The sequence below is a fragment of the Cygnus olor genome, chromosome 3 (assembly GCF_009769625.2).
Source record: "Cygnus olor isolate bCygOlo1 chromosome 3, bCygOlo1.pri.v2, whole genome shotgun sequence".
NCBI classification, from domain to species: domain Eukaryota; kingdom Metazoa; phylum Chordata; class Aves; order Anseriformes; family Anatidae; genus Cygnus; species Cygnus olor.
The window spans coordinates 181,448-196,673 of record NC_049171.1 but is presented as its reverse complement, the minus strand read 5'-3'; the positions used below and the strand labels follow the sequence as shown (position 1 = coordinate 196,673).

The 15,226-nt window shown below is 41.5% G+C and overlaps 1 protein-coding gene across 1 annotated transcript in view; it reads left to right on the top strand.

Moving 5' to 3' along the window:
- Positions 1 to 15,226, top strand: part of NRBP1 (nuclear receptor binding protein 1) — a 40,677-nt gene that overhangs the window by 11,949 nt on the left and 13,502 nt on the right. The window contains 7 exon segments of the mRNA XM_040553757.1: positions 2,625 to 2,726; positions 2,728 to 2,748; positions 3,330 to 3,354; positions 3,357 to 3,430; positions 3,523 to 3,612; positions 4,114 to 4,154; positions 5,545 to 5,639. Of these exon segments, the coding sequence (XP_040409691.1) occupies positions 2,625 to 2,726; positions 2,728 to 2,748; positions 3,330 to 3,354; positions 3,357 to 3,430; positions 3,523 to 3,612; positions 4,114 to 4,154; positions 5,545 to 5,639 (448 nt within the window).

Genomic DNA, 15,226 nt, shown 5'->3' with positions numbered 1-15,226 from the left:
GGAGATGGCATCCAGAACAAGCTGTTCCAACACCTTTCCAGGGGCGGAGGTGAGACTGACTGGCCTGTAGTTGCCCGGATCCTTCTTCTGCCCTTCTTGAAGACCGGAGTGACATTGGCTATCCTCCAGTCCTCAGGCACCTCTCCTGTTCTCCAGGACCTTTCAAAGATGATAGATCAAAAGACCACTGAAAATTAAACAAGTTAAAATAGTCCCAAGTTACTTGACAAGTCATCCAGGAAGTTACGGTAAAGCAAGGACTAAACTGCAACATTGCTTCTAATTGTGACATGTTAAGCTTGCAGCTTTCCATCAATCACTGATAGCTGCTTGGAGGCAATAGCTGTCCGTAACTGTCAGGAAGGTACAGGACAAATGCCAGAACATGCTTTTGTGAGGACTTAGGATTCTATTTTGCTGAGCATGGAGAGTGATGTATAGCAGTGATTTGGCAACCAGAGTGAAGGAGGAATTGCTTTAGCCTTTCCAGTTGTCTGTCTGTATTTTTTCCCCCTCTTACTCTTCTGTCGTTCTTATTCTACTGTTGAATCTCCTCTTGAATAAGAATTACCGTCAGTGTTGTCATATGGATTTGGTGTCTTGAGTCATGTTTTGATGCTCTAGAATATGCCTATGAGTCATGGAAATTATTTATATTTGGTAAGCTTGCCCAGAAATAGGAGAAGTTATGATAAATAATAAATCCGTATCTGCTGGCTGTATTATCAAGGCAGATTTCAAGTACTTGTCAATACTTGAGGGCTTCAGTAACCCAGTAAGGTCAGAAGCTCTTTGAGTAGACAGCAAGTATGATGAAAGAAGAGAATATAGAGGAATGCATGGGCATTGAGTGTGGGTAGTCGTGGCTGTATCTTGTCCCTACAATACTAACACTTATATGCTTTCTGTTGGCTGGGGTTTTATTTAAACTTCTCTGAAGTTAAAGCCTTGGGCACTCAACTTTATTAATTGTACTAGGAATTCTGTACTACGTCATGCCTGAGAGATTTCTCATACTGAAAATTGAAGGAATTAATGTTATATCCTTAATAGTCTTCAGTCTTACAGCCTTTAACGATGGAACATAACAGGCCTGACCTACTATTCTGATGTCAATATCGGTGTGTATGTAGAGAAAATCACTTTCTTATGATAAATATGATGAGTATCTCCTTGAATAAATGTTAGAACTTTCACCCCTCAGTTATACAGGAGGCAAAGGGTAGGAGGGGAATAGGGTCATTCATGTTAAACTGCTTGTCCTCCTGTGTTTGTTTTCAACAGTTAACTTTCCATAGCTCAGGTTGTCTTTATGTAATTATGGTCTGTGTTCTTTATTCCTATCTGTGTCATGCAAGTGCATCACAATTGCTATCACAATAATTTACAGCTCAGTTTACTGAGCAATCTGTGTCACTCCAACTACACTGTTCTTGTAGTCATTTATCACACCAGTAAGTCATCTGCAATTTGAGAAAATTGAATATCATTAGGTCTGTTATGATTCCTTTGGAAGATCTCCAAAAAAACCAACCTAAATTGATTGGCGGTCTGTATAAATTATCAAGCTACTGATGAAGTATCCAGTGAGCAGATGTGTATAATGCAAACTTTTAAGTTGGTGTTGTACACTAGTGAAATTAATACCTTAATGGACTCTTTTTTCCATGCACAATTCTTGTGTTACATGTTTTGTTGGTGTGTTAGTCCTTCTGATCACACATTGTATTTAGAACTCAGGTTTAGCTTATTGTTAGTATGACCAACAAGTTATTTTTGGTTCCCGTCCTCCATCAGAATTTCTTTATAAAAAAAAAAAAAAAAAGCCTTAGATTTTTGTGTATCAATGTGATCAGCTGGGTGCACTGAGTCTGTACCCAGTCTACTGAAGTTGAAAGTACTGTTCATTGGAAACTTGTTCCTTTTATATTAGTATTTTGTTATCAGTAGTCATTTCTGTAGTATAGTGCTTTATTCATGTAAGTTTTGTGGATGGCAGAACACTTGCATCAATTCATCCTTAATGTAATACTGTAGCTGAAACTGAGTACCTTTGGTCATGTGAAAGCAGCTGCCAAGAGGAAAGGAATTTTTTGAGGAAGCCCTTGTGTATGGTGAGAATTTTTCAGCGAATGTGGGATGCTGATGGGGTGAAGGAAGAAAAGGTGAGACAATATTAATAGGAAAATCTGTTAGATGGCCAAAGCTTCAAGGAGGTAATATATGTAGAAGGTGAGTCTGGAAATGCTAGGCAAATCTCTGTATTGACATTTACTCAAAGGGAGAATTGGATCAGTTGAAAGTGAAGCTATTCTAGGTATGTGGCCAGCTGATGGAAATTGGATTTTTTTTTTTTTGTGGTAAACTGAAATACAGAAATAAAACATAAATTAACATATTGGAACCCAAAGGAGTCTTTCACCAGACTGGCTGTGTATGAGGCCTAGATTCATGCTTATCTTGGGTATGTCCCATTCCTGAAGTGCCCATGGACAATCCTGTGCTGGAATGCTCATTTAGTTAAAAGCTGATGAACAACTTCATAATAGTGAAATAAGGGTGCATAGTAATGATCTGGTCTTGCTAGCTTAGATCTCGTACCTGTTTCTATCCTTCCCATACAGGTGAATCAACGCAATGTCCCGGGGATTGATAGTGCCTACCTGGCCATGGATACAGAGGAAGGTGTGGAAGTGGTTTGGAATGAAGTTCAGTTTTCTGAACGGAAAGAACTTTAAGCTTCAGGAGGTATGTTGACATGTTTCCCAACGAGATGTGGGAAACACCACAGAATCATTAAGGTTGGAAGCGACCTCTGGAGTTCATCTGGTTTAACCTCCCTGTTCAAACAGGGGTGCTTAGAGCAGGTTACCCAGGGCCATGTCCATATGGCTTTTGAAGATTTCCAAGGAGGGAAACTCAACTACCTTTCTTGTCAACCTATTCCAGTGCTCTATCACCTCTACAGTAAAAAACACATTGCACCAGGGTGACAGGCCTTTAGGCTGTAATTATAGATACTGATTCATGTGGGTTATTGGCTGGGTCTATAACTCTTCCCTACTTTCTTAAACATAGCAAAAATGAAGCCTGATTTCTGCAGAAAATGTGACTGAAAACTGTTGCTGTACTATGTTTAGAGGCTTTTGTGTTGGTTGAGTCTTGGTGGTCAAACAATGCAGTATAAGATGAAATCAGATGCTGATTTTTCTTGGCATAGGAGCTTGAAGTGTATTGTGTTGTTTAAGGGGACCCAGACCTCAGAAGCAAGTAAAGTGTGGGCTGATGTGGTCTTTGATGTAACATGGCTTTGACTTTCTGATGTGTAGGAGAAAGTTAAAGCAGTGTTTGACAACTTATTCAACTGGAACATCTGAACATTGTAAAGTTTCACAAATACTGGGCTGATGTGAAGGAGAATAAGGCCAGGGTAAGTAAAGCAAGCAGTCTGTTGGGTTTTCTCCCTGTATATCCTGTGGGTAATTAGTGAAGCAGAAGGTAATATTTCATACTGTCCCACAGGTGATCTTCATCACTGAATATATGTCCTCAGGGAGCTTGAAACAGTTCCTGAAGAAGACAAAGAAAAACCACAAAACTATGAATGAAAAGGTAACTCTTTTTTCCTATGTGCCTATTTTCACTTAGCGTCTTCAGCCTCTGGAAGGGTCTCTCAGCAGAGGATCCTAATGAGAAGAAAAGGTGGTGATAATGTTGTCTGAATTTTTTCTTGTTACTGTAAGCCAGTTTAGTTGCAGATTTTCTGAGCATACTTGTTCTGTTGTTGCTTTCTTTGTTTCCTGTAGTTCTGCAGCTTCATATGTATGTTGTGATAGCTTCTCCTGTTCTGTGTATGCATGCAGGAAAGAGGGAAGGTTCTATGCATAAGAGGAGTTAGGAGGGAGGAGGCATGATTGCGACCCCTGTCCAAAATGTAAAAACTAAACAGAGCACAAGAGTACTGATTCATAAAGTTCTTACTTCTTGCACACCTGTACTGGATATCAGCTAGATACACTGGTTCCGTCATTTGAATGAGCTTTGAATCACATAAGTATGGATTAGTTCCTCTTCCTTGAATGATTTTTATCCTTTTTGCTCCTGTGTCTATAGGCCTGGAAGCGATGGTGTACCCAGATCCTCTCTGCTCTCAGGTATGTAAGTTACTGATCTTGAGATCTAGTCATTTGTTTAAGCATAGCATTTCTTGTGCTAGAATAGTAAAGCTGTCTGTATACATGCTGCTAAATGTTAGCAAACTTCATGGAACAGAGCTTGGAGAGCACTTTCAGTCATCCAGCCTGAATCTTATCCCAGTTGTAGTCTGTAGAGTGTCAGCTGCACTTCATACGACAATCCCAGACTCTTCAGTTAAATAATACTGAAGCCTCTACAATAAAGAAACTGGTGCAATGTAGGTTTGGATCCCAATGGTTGTGACCGGTATGATAGTGACTGTACAGGATAAGCTTCAGGGAGCTTTCCCATGTATCCAGATCCAGCTTTATAACCTGGCTCTAACCATGGCCAAGAGGATGTTGCAAAGAAGTCTCAAAGACATCAAATTCCATATGACTGGAGCATGGAAAATTTTCTTAATCTTGGTAGGCTGCAGCCTTGTAGCATGTGATGTATTCATAATTATTGTGGTGATATTAATAGGAGTATATATGAATTTGTACGTTTCTTGATGATGCAGATCATCTGCAGCCTTCTTAGCACAATCCAGTTGAACAGAATCTGGAGTTCTTTTGTTTTTGTCTTAAAGACACTTCCCTACCTGAGCCAGAGATGTGTGGCTAATAACAGCCTTGGAAAAACAATACCCAGATGTCAGAGCAAGACTTGCACTCCATAGAGAAAATTCTGTTGCCATTTAGCTAAGTATAGCTGCTGAGGGATATCTGGTGTTCTAATAAGCTTTTGAGAGCTGACAGTCTTTATTTGTGCTGGCTGCTAAAATAAAACAAAGCAGAGTGAAATGCAAAACCAACCCTCAAACTGTACCTGGGGCCCCAACACTGAAAAGTTTTAATTGCGCATGCTAGAAAACATGACCGATCATGTTTGTGCACTACTGAACACCGTTTTTGATATCCTATGATTAGGGACAGAATAAGGTTCTGTTCTTTTGGTATTTTAATACCTGTTATAATAATAAATAAATTTAATAATAAAAAAATAACCTGTTTAACTCCCATCTAGCAGTATTGAGGTGTATGATGCAGATCTGGTACCCTGGGTTTTGTAAGAACTGGTCAGAATGGTCAGAAGAAGCTTTCTTTCCTTTCCCTCTGCCAATTCTGGAGGTTGTTAGTAAGAGACAATTGCTTAATTTTCATTATTCTATACTAGGCTAGAGGTTGATGTACAGTCACTGAATTTGTACCTCCCTGCTATTGTAAATCCCTGGAATGCACCCTTTGCCCTCTTGTTCTCTTCTCATGATGATGTTCTGATGTATCTCAGGGAAGGGATGAAGGGAGGGATTCCTGCTTCAGCCTGAGGTAGTCCCCTGACCAGTGCTCTGTTCTGAATCTCTAGCTACCTCCACTCCTGTGATCCTCCAATCATCCATGGCAATCTGACCTGCGATACCATCTTTATTCAGCACAACGGATTGATCAAAATTGGGTCAGGTAAGGCTTACTGGAGGTGTCCCTTCCTCTTTGAGGCAAACTGCTCAACTAGAACAGGACATCTAATCCTTTCGAGGCTATCTGGCATAGTAGGCATGTATGCATATGCTCCTCCGCCTCTGCATCATTTGGGCCAGAGATTGGCAATAGAATACACTCCTGGACTGCCTTTAGGCACAGGAAGGACTGTTACTGATACTGTTTTCCATGTCAGCCCATACCTTTTTGATCTCAGGGGACTGACCAGAGAAAAGGTGCTGCAACTTTCAAGTTTTGCATGCACGTTATCCTTCTTATCCTTGGATTCATGGATGCTCTGCCCTTTTTTTTTCCTTATTCCCCCATCCCCCCTCCCCCCCAATGTTAATACACATGAAGTTTGCCTGTCAGTGTTGTGAAGCTTGGAGAGCTGTGTCCACTGAGGCCACATGAGTGTTTCTTTTACCAACAAGTGTATGAAGGTTATAGACTCTGGCTTCAGCAAGCCACTAGTCTTGGCATCCTCATCTAGCATCACTCATTTTAGCTTGGACTTCAGGATGCTAGCTTCTGTTGTGCCTGTGTAGCAAAGACATGCCCTGTTCAGGCAGCTGCTTGTGCTGAAATGCTTTATTTCAGAAGTAGGAAGTATTTTTTCTAGAGATCAGTGCCTCCTTGCTTAGTCTGTTTTATTTTTTTTCCTCATCTGTTGCTGTTATATCTTTAGGAATGTTGCAGTTCTGGATGCATTCTCTGGTACCTTGATGTACCCTTTCAAGTGACAGCTACCAGTTGTCCAGCTCTACTGCAAGTATCCTCAAAGCTGAGGAGTGTGCACTGGCCATCCTGTAGGATTCATCTGTGTGAATTCTTGTTTTAATGTAGACAGGGTACAGGAAATAATGCTCTGCTTCAACCTGTCATTTAAAAGTAGTCTCTCTTCATAAACTGTGGAACTCTGTAGTTTTTCTTTTCAATCAAAAGACTCTTTACTCTGTCTTGTGCCGGAGTTGGGGTCCTGTTCTCTATAACAACCTTCTGATATATGCTTGTATCCAGGGAGTGTGGTCATGGCAGAAGGATTAATCACCTGCCTGTAAACTTGATGACATCTTGTTCTTCATACAGGCTGATGATATCACAGGGTTCACTTGATCAGTTTTTTTTTCCAAAGTTGTCCAGGTGGGAGGAGTTTTCAAGAGTTGCACGTATCTGATACCTGTCTGCTGGCAGACATAGCTGGTTCCCTGGCATCCGATTCAGGTCATTTATGTTCATTCAGGTCTGTTGTAGGCTCTACTCAAGAAGTACATAGAGATCCTTCCCTTTCTAGTTTGAGTTTAAAAGTATTATACAGCTGGAATCTTTGACTGATAGCCGACGCTTATAAAAGTAAACCACTTCAAGCTGGTATCTAGGGCCGTGGCTTTTTACCAGAGAGTAGTTCTGCAGATCAGCAAACATGGCATTCTCACGAGCATTCAGACTCTCAGTGGTGCCATTAAGAGACTGTCTAGAAAGGTGGTTCATTGAGTGTGGATTGCAGACAGTTGCCTCATCCGTTACGTGTTTGCCTACTCCCTCCCATCTCATAGATCTTTGCTTCTATTAGGCATGGTGAAAGGAACAGAGGCAGTTGGACTGATGTGCCTCTTTCAAGGAGTAGTGGAGTGTCTGTGCATTATACAGCTGTATCCTCAGCAAGACTTCTTGGTAGCCCTGAGGAAGGGAAATTCTAGGAGTGTGACTGTGCAGGAGCAGTGCTCAATTCCAGTTGCTCTTTTACTCCTGTTGTGGGTTAACCCCATAGGCAGCTGAGCCCCATGCAGCCATTCGCTCACTCACCCTAAGTGGGATGCAGAAGAGAATTGGAAGGGTGAAATTGAGAAAACTCATTGGTTGAGATAAACAGTTTAAATAAAGCAAAAGCTGCACAAATCAGCAAAGCAATTAACGAATTTACTCGCTATCTGTCGGCAGGCAGATGTTTAGCTCTTTGCGGGAAAGCAAGGCTTCATCACATGTAACAGTTGCTTGGGAAGACAAATGCTGTAGATCTGGACGTCCCCCCACTCCTCTTTCTTCCCCCAGCTTTTATTGCTCAGAATGGTGTCATATGGTATGGAATATCCCTTTATCAGTTGGGGTCAGCTGTCCCAGCTGTGCCCACCCCACTTCTTATGTACTCCCAGCCTACTCACTGGTGGGGGTAGTGTGAGAAACAGAAAACGCCTTGACACTATGTTAGCGCTGTTCAGCAGTAGCTAGAACACTGGTGTGTTATCAACACAGGTTTGGTCACAAATCAAAACCATAGCATGCAGAAGTTTTTATGATGAAAATTAACTCTGTCCCAGTCCAAACTGGTACAACTCCACAGTTGTGGACTGCCTTGCTCATCTTGTGTTCAGAAGTGAAGTGATTTATCTAGGAGATTCTTATCCTTTCTGATTTTTTTTTAAAGGAAGTGAGCACAAGTGGACTTATGATCAGAAAAAGAATCCTCAAAACATAACATCTGTGATTCCAGTACAGGTTGTAATTACAGTTGCCAATATTGCAGAATGCATTCTTATTCCTGTACTACCCACCCAACTAGGCAAGTCAAAACTGTTCAACTGTGTCATCAGATTCTTGCAATTCTCTAGCACTGCTGACTGTGCAGTAGCCAGACAGGCTATTGTCACGCTCAGGTCTTAGAGAGAATTGCTTTGAGATCAGTGACAATGTTAGGCCCATATTTATTGCTTCATGTAATTATTTCTCAGAGCTGGCTGTACTTGAACAATTTCCTGTGTGTATTTAAAAAGTGGGGGGATCATGTCATGGATTTAAGGGTAACAATGATTCAGTACGTTATGATCTTCTCTTTAATACGGTCTCCGTCCTTAGCGCTGTTCAGCACTATGTTCCTCGAAAACTTTCCCTTCCCTCTGCTTTAAGCAAGACAGTATACGTGCTGAATTTGGGGCAGAAATCTGGTGAAAGGAAGCTGCTAGTGTATCCCACAAAATATTCTTCCTTCTGCTAGGTGAAGAGGTACTAGAAGAGTAGTGCCTGTGAGTTGTGTTGCATTAGAAATGGCTTGTACTTATTTGTTCCTGTAGCACCTCTTTAGGTGCTAGAGCAGCCCTTTTGCTTGTCACTTCTTGCTGGCACTCTAGGTTGCAGAAGCACATGTACTAGCAGGACTGACCACTATGCGTTTCTTGTTCTGCATGCAATTCTGTATTAGCCTTTTTTTCTAGGGCCACTTGTGTGTTGCAAAATGATTAATTTAGTAGTAAGGTGCTATTCCATTGAGTTTTGGGGACAGGGCTGAAATCTTAAATGGTGGGGGTCATCTGTGGAAGAAAAAGGGAGTGGGAAAAAGGAAGGATGTCTCATACTGCTCAACAATACAAAAGCCATCCATTTGTTTAACTTCTTTTTTTTTTTCAGTGGCCTGAAGTGCAGGGCTAGTAGATTTGAGGAGAAAGTGTCAAATGAGCAGGGTGCCTTGGAGAACTTCTGGTGAGGATAGGGAAGACTAAAAACTCTTAGACTTGCACTAACGCTGGTGTTTGTGGAGATAGGAATGCTTTCTGGAGTTGCGATCAGATGAAAATATTCCATGTGAGAGGTGTTTTCTATGTACCCTTCCACAAGATCTACATGCAAGACCATGTTGCATCTGTGCATATCTGCATTGCCTAGCAGTTGGACTTGTGAAGGGAGCATGTTGCAAGATGATTCATTGTGGCAGGTCAAAGGCATTCTGAGTGCAAAGGAACAGCCTGTTTAGATGGGATATTTGCTGCTATTTGCTATGTTCAGCCAATGTTGGGCAATGTTTCTTGTAATTATTGCTGGGAGTTTAAGAATCAGTAACAGGTGGAAAGAGGTGTAATGGGTTTTAATTAAAAGTCCTTTTAAGCAACTCTTGGAGTACTTCAATGGAACTGAGTCTGCAAACTGGAGAGTTTTGTAATAGCTTCTTGTTTCCCTGAGACATGGATGTGAGGCACATGCATGCCGTATTAGCATGTGCCGTGTGAGATTTCCAGTAGAACACGGGGAAGTTTTGTGGTTTTGTGTTATGCTAGTGTATTTCCAAATAGCGCCCCCAGGCATTTGACTGATGCAAATACTTTCCTGTCTTTAGCCTACCTGACCTTCTAGGATTCACTACATATTTAATTGCGGTCAGTCCAAAGCCTCCCTTCAGTTCCAGTCCAGGGTGCCAGGAGACTGGGTTTTACTTGGTATTAACTCTGCTATTAAATTATTGGCCAGGTATGTAAGTATAGGTTCAGCTGCAAAGATCCATGCAGAGGAGAAGCTGATAGAGTGTTAGAGAGAGGTAGATGTCTGCTGAAAGAGGTTCTGAGGGACTGTGGATCACTCAAAGAAACAATAGAACTTCCAGTTTCTTTGCCTTACTCAGCTCTAATTTTCTACTTGATCAGAGGTGTCTTCTCCCTTGCCTGGTCTGGGTCTCAATTTGAAACGCTAACATTCCTTAGTTAAATTTATTTTAAAAGATGGCTGGTGGCTGGGCCAGATTCTCAGTCTTGTCTGTGTTTTGCAATGATTCTGACCTAGCTGTCTGTATGAACGTTACGTGCTTGCTGTTTCATCAACTCATTGACTTCTATCTTGTTTTACTTCCCGCTTACGGGCTGCTCTGTAACCAACAGTCTTTCATAGGATATTTGCTAATGGTGAGCAAACTTCTCCGCTCCTGTGATGTGACTACCACTATATATGTAATGTACATTTTTTTTGTGTGTATATATATATTTATGTATGTGTGTATATATATGTATATATATATTTGTAATACACATGCGTGCATACGCACACACAAAATTTATTTTTACAGTGTTCCCTTGCTATAAGGCTGGTATGTAAAACTGTTCAGCCTAGGTGTATCCTGCTTTGAGACCTTTTTGTTCTGTGCTGGAATGAAAGCCATTCTTCTCATCCAAAGCCTTACAGAGAGGGAGCACTGCCCTTTGTGAAGTCCCCTGGTTGTTAGTTCTCTTCTCCTTGTTCTTAGTGTGCTAGTCAATGGACCCTAGTGCATGCTGGCTCCTGCATGTCAAGCCAATCAGATGCTTTCTTCTGAGCTCTTCCAAGTTGAACTTGTCATGAACATTAGGCTCTTTCCTGCTACGACTTTGCTAGGCTTGGCTGAGCACCAAACCTGGGCTAGCCTTTGCTTTGTGCTTGGACATTTAATTGCTTGCTTGTAGTTTTAACTTCTTAGATGATTTGTTTTTAAGATGGATGTTTCAGTGAAATACATCTGGCTTCTGATGGCCAGAGAGATCTCCCACCTAAATGAGTCCCTGATTGCAATGTGAGGTTCACTACTTATGCCTCCCCAGACAAAGCTCTTTTTTGGGGGGAAACTTGGGCATATGAGGAGGGTGTTGGGCTTATCTTCGTTGGGCTGTGGAGGCTAGAGAAGGATTTGAGTGCTGCAATTTTTAATCATGTTAAATACAAGTCTGCATTTAAATTAAAATAAAAATTTTAAAAAAATGCCGTTAGGGTTGTTCTCAATAGTTAAGAGCTTTTTTCTACTGAAGGGTTGGGTGCCTACCAACTGTCAGTTGGCAGTGGTGAAAGGGAAGGACCTGTCAAAAATGGCCTTTCTGCCTTCTTAGTGTTTGCAGGAGGAAGATGTGGTGCGTTGCTCTGCATTGTCAGAAGAGTAGATGCTCTCAGAAAACGAAATCTGCAATTTTAAATAGTTGAGGGGGAAGTTCATGTAATCTGGGTTTGCAGTTTTAGGAGGGCAGACTTCTTTGAGGATCGATTGCTTACCAGAGTGTTGCCAGCTAGGCAAATCGGTCTGTGGCAGTTTTATGCTGTGCAGCAGGCTGCCTTGGTGAGGTGAGGTGGCACACAAGCAGTAGACTGATCCTGGAACATGCCCAAAGAGTGAGAATATGGTTGAGCCAGAACTTCAGCATGGGTTCAACCATGCAGATGGCAACGTGGCATAAAACTGCCAAGCAGTTTCTCTAAAACAAGTCACCACCATGAGCAGGGCAAAATACCCTCATGCTAGCAAGGTAAGGAAAGAGTCTCAGTCAGTGGTCTTCAGGTGTAAGGAAATGGTGTGGTATCTCATTTGTGCTGAAACAGCATCAGATAACTTACAGAGCTTTCTTGTCTGGTTTCTCAGGATTTAGTTTTAACTGTATTATACTATCATTATGTACTGTTCATATGAGAGCTGGAGATTGCTTAATCCTTGGATTTCGAACAGTGATTTGGGTTTGAAAACACTCCTAAATATAGGGTATAGGGTTGCTCTTTCTCTTGAGCATCGAATTAATGAGGTTGAGTGTGATATGTTTTCATAAATAAGATTATTGTAGCCATTACTTTAATTTTTTGGATTTTGTTACCTGATGTTTAAAGACTTGTTATTCACACTCTTAACAGATACCTGAGATACTTAGGAGGCTATGCAGAAATCAAATAGGGTTTAGTTGGATATCTTGGATCTGACTTTTTTTTTTTTTGAACTAAAGCAGGCATGATTTAAAGAAAAGAGTAGACACAGGAAAATCTATCATAAAAATCAACAGGATTTTTTTCACCAGTGGCTGCATCCTCTTAGGAAGGTTTAACTTGACTTTATGTAGTGCTAGCTTCTAGCCATGCAGTTTTATGTGTAGGGTCAAGCGCATCCTCTACCAAGCCAAACGTTTCCAATTACATAGAAACTTGGCTAAACTAAGCCGGACTTTCATAAGCAGGGGAAAAGGTTTGTCTCTGATTACATGTACTTCTGGGGATGAGATCTGGGAAATAAATAGTTTTGAATTAAGTTTTTATTACCCAGAAGGTTCAAAGTGGTATACAGCTTACATTATTATTTTTTAAAGGCTTTGTCTTACTTTGGTCTCATCAGTGTGTATAATACCTGCAGGGAGGATGCAGAAAGCATGAGTGAAACTCAGCGGCAGAAGAGGCACTGGGCACAAAATAGAACAGAATGTTCCCTCTGAACATCAGGAAGTACTTCTCTGATGTGCAGGTGGCAGAGCCACTGGCACAGACTGCCCAGAGAGGTCTTGGAGATATTCTGCCTGGGCAAGGTCCTGGGCACCCTGTCTGGGTGGCTCTGCTTGAGCAGGGGATTGGATCAGATAATCTTCAGAGGTCCCTCCCAACCTCAAACAATCCATGATTCTATGATTTTATATTAATTTCTGTGAAGTAGGATACCTCTCTCAAATCTGTGACTTCTGTATGGTAAAGACTCTTTTTGGCGTGTACCACTGTTTTTACTTCAGCAGTAATTTCTCTGAAGTAATAACGGGGCATCTTTCAGGCAGAGATAGTTACTCTGTTCAGAAGCATGGATATGATAAGAATGAATGTAGAGGTGGGCATTGTGGGGCTGTTCTGTGGCACTGGTACTACATGTAGTGAACTTTTCATGTACTAAACATCTTCGCCCCTTCATCTCAATAGATATTCAGCTGTTGTAAAAAACAAAAACAAACCCCTTCTGCTTCTGGTGATTTAGTGTAGCAAATAAGTTTGTAAACACTCTTTACAATCCCTGATGTAGATCTGCAGGGGTTATAGGATGCTTGCATTCTGTGATCAACTTAAATTTGTCACTGCTTTTCTTATTTGATTCCATGCTTAATAGCTGTATGCTTCTTTTTCTTTTCAATAACTTCCCAGTTGCTTATTTCTAGGTTGTGCCCTCCTAATAAGAGTGCATTTGTCATCTTAGTGTTCCACTGAAGTGAACTGTGAAGTATCTTGTTATTGTGCAGTCTTGTAGCCTTCTGCAGCAGTAAAAATGACTTGAGTGTATGAGCGCAGGAGATATAATGTGTTCTAATACCTATCCTGGCCCTGTGGCCATCGCTATATAGTTGCAAACAGATGGTCTTGCATTCAGTTGAACATTTTGGGGTCCCTGTGGCGCTGGTGCAGTGCAGTGAAGGTGAGGTGGCTAATCATTCCCTGGTGCTGGATTGCATAGCAAGCTTCTCTGACTAATCTTAAAGGTTAGTTGTTGACCCTTCTGGATGTCATCTTGTTTCCTCTGCTTTCTAAGCCTGCTGAAAAATCTGGAGTATAGTGTACTTGAGCACTTTACTGTAAGAGTGGAGTAATATATTCCTGCTTCAGGGAATGCTTAGGCATTTGCTAGAGACAGTTGAGTGGGTCAGTGGCTACTTCAACCCTTGAATTTTTTGAGAGGAAAGGAAAGTCTACTGAGCAGATTCTTTTCCTATTTGCAAGGAGGAAGTGGCGAATGCAAAACAAAGGTGAGTGAATTGCATGCATGACAGAAGAAAATGACTTCTGCAGCATGAAGTGTTTGAAAAGGCAAGTCACTGTGAGATTGAGCATCTTTGCTAAAACTTGCTGTTGGTGACAGCTGGGAAATAATACCACCAAGTGAGTTCTTGGGCTGACACTCCTAATAACTTGCTTCTGATGATTTGTCTATGTTACCCTGGTGACCTCTTCGCATTAGCATGTCCTTGAGGGTTTGAGAAGTCTAGCAAGCTCTGTGTTCCTATAGCAATGTTTCTTCTTCTTATGCTTTTTCTTGTCAGATTGAGCTCAGCTTGCCAAAGGCAAGTTGCTTGTCCTACTTTCTACTGCACTTCACGTCTCTTCTTATCATCTGCCCTGCACAGACACCGTATTGGCTAATCCTTCTCTTAAAATCCATTTTATCTTCACTACTTCCCTACCAGACTGATCACTTGTGTGGTACTTGTACTCTGCCCTTTGCTGTCTTCCCCTTCTCTGTGGCTGAGAAAGGCATGCTTGTTGTTATGTTGTGATCTGACTTTCCTTTTTGACCTTTATTGTTTGTCTTCCTTAACATAATTGTCCCTAGCCTTCATGTATCTGATTCTTCACAGAATTAGTCATTGCTGTATATAGTAATGGCTGGCAGGTAGAAACAGTGTGGAAATCAGTCCGAAGAGCTTGTATCAAAGGTACCCTAAAGTGTATATTCTTACCTTTATAATTATGAGTCTTGTTTTGAACTGTCTGCTCAGGTGGAGCTCCTCTCAAGCCTGCACCTTTGCTAAGTGATTTATGTACCAAGGTGACAGACATACAATAACAACTAGACTAGATCAAATCAAAGTTTGTTGCTCCAGCTTCTAAAATCACAGTGCATAGCAGCGCTTAGAGAACAGCCTGTCCTTTAACGTGATTGTGTGAGTTGTTCAGGGTTGACTTCCTGTGGGTGGTTGCTGTCACAGTGATGAATGGAACAGGTGCAATTGTGACAAGCCCATCTCTGCTTAGCTCTAAAGCATGCTGTGAAGAATCTGGTAGTCTTATGCCATTGTTCTACTGCTGCATTGTTTCAGCTTTGCAATACCAGAGCAAGGTGGTGCATGTGCCTTTCAGCCAAGCCACACAAGAGTTGTGATATAAGCTGCTACAACAGGAAAAAGGCAGTGTGGCTAATCAAACCCTGCTCCAGTGCAAGTCTCTCCAACAGTGATAGAAAAACATATTGAGGACTTCTGGTGCAACTCTGCAAATTTGGAGGCACAGTGAATAAAACGTCAGAGGGGAAAGGTCCCTGGATAACCTACAACAGCGGACTT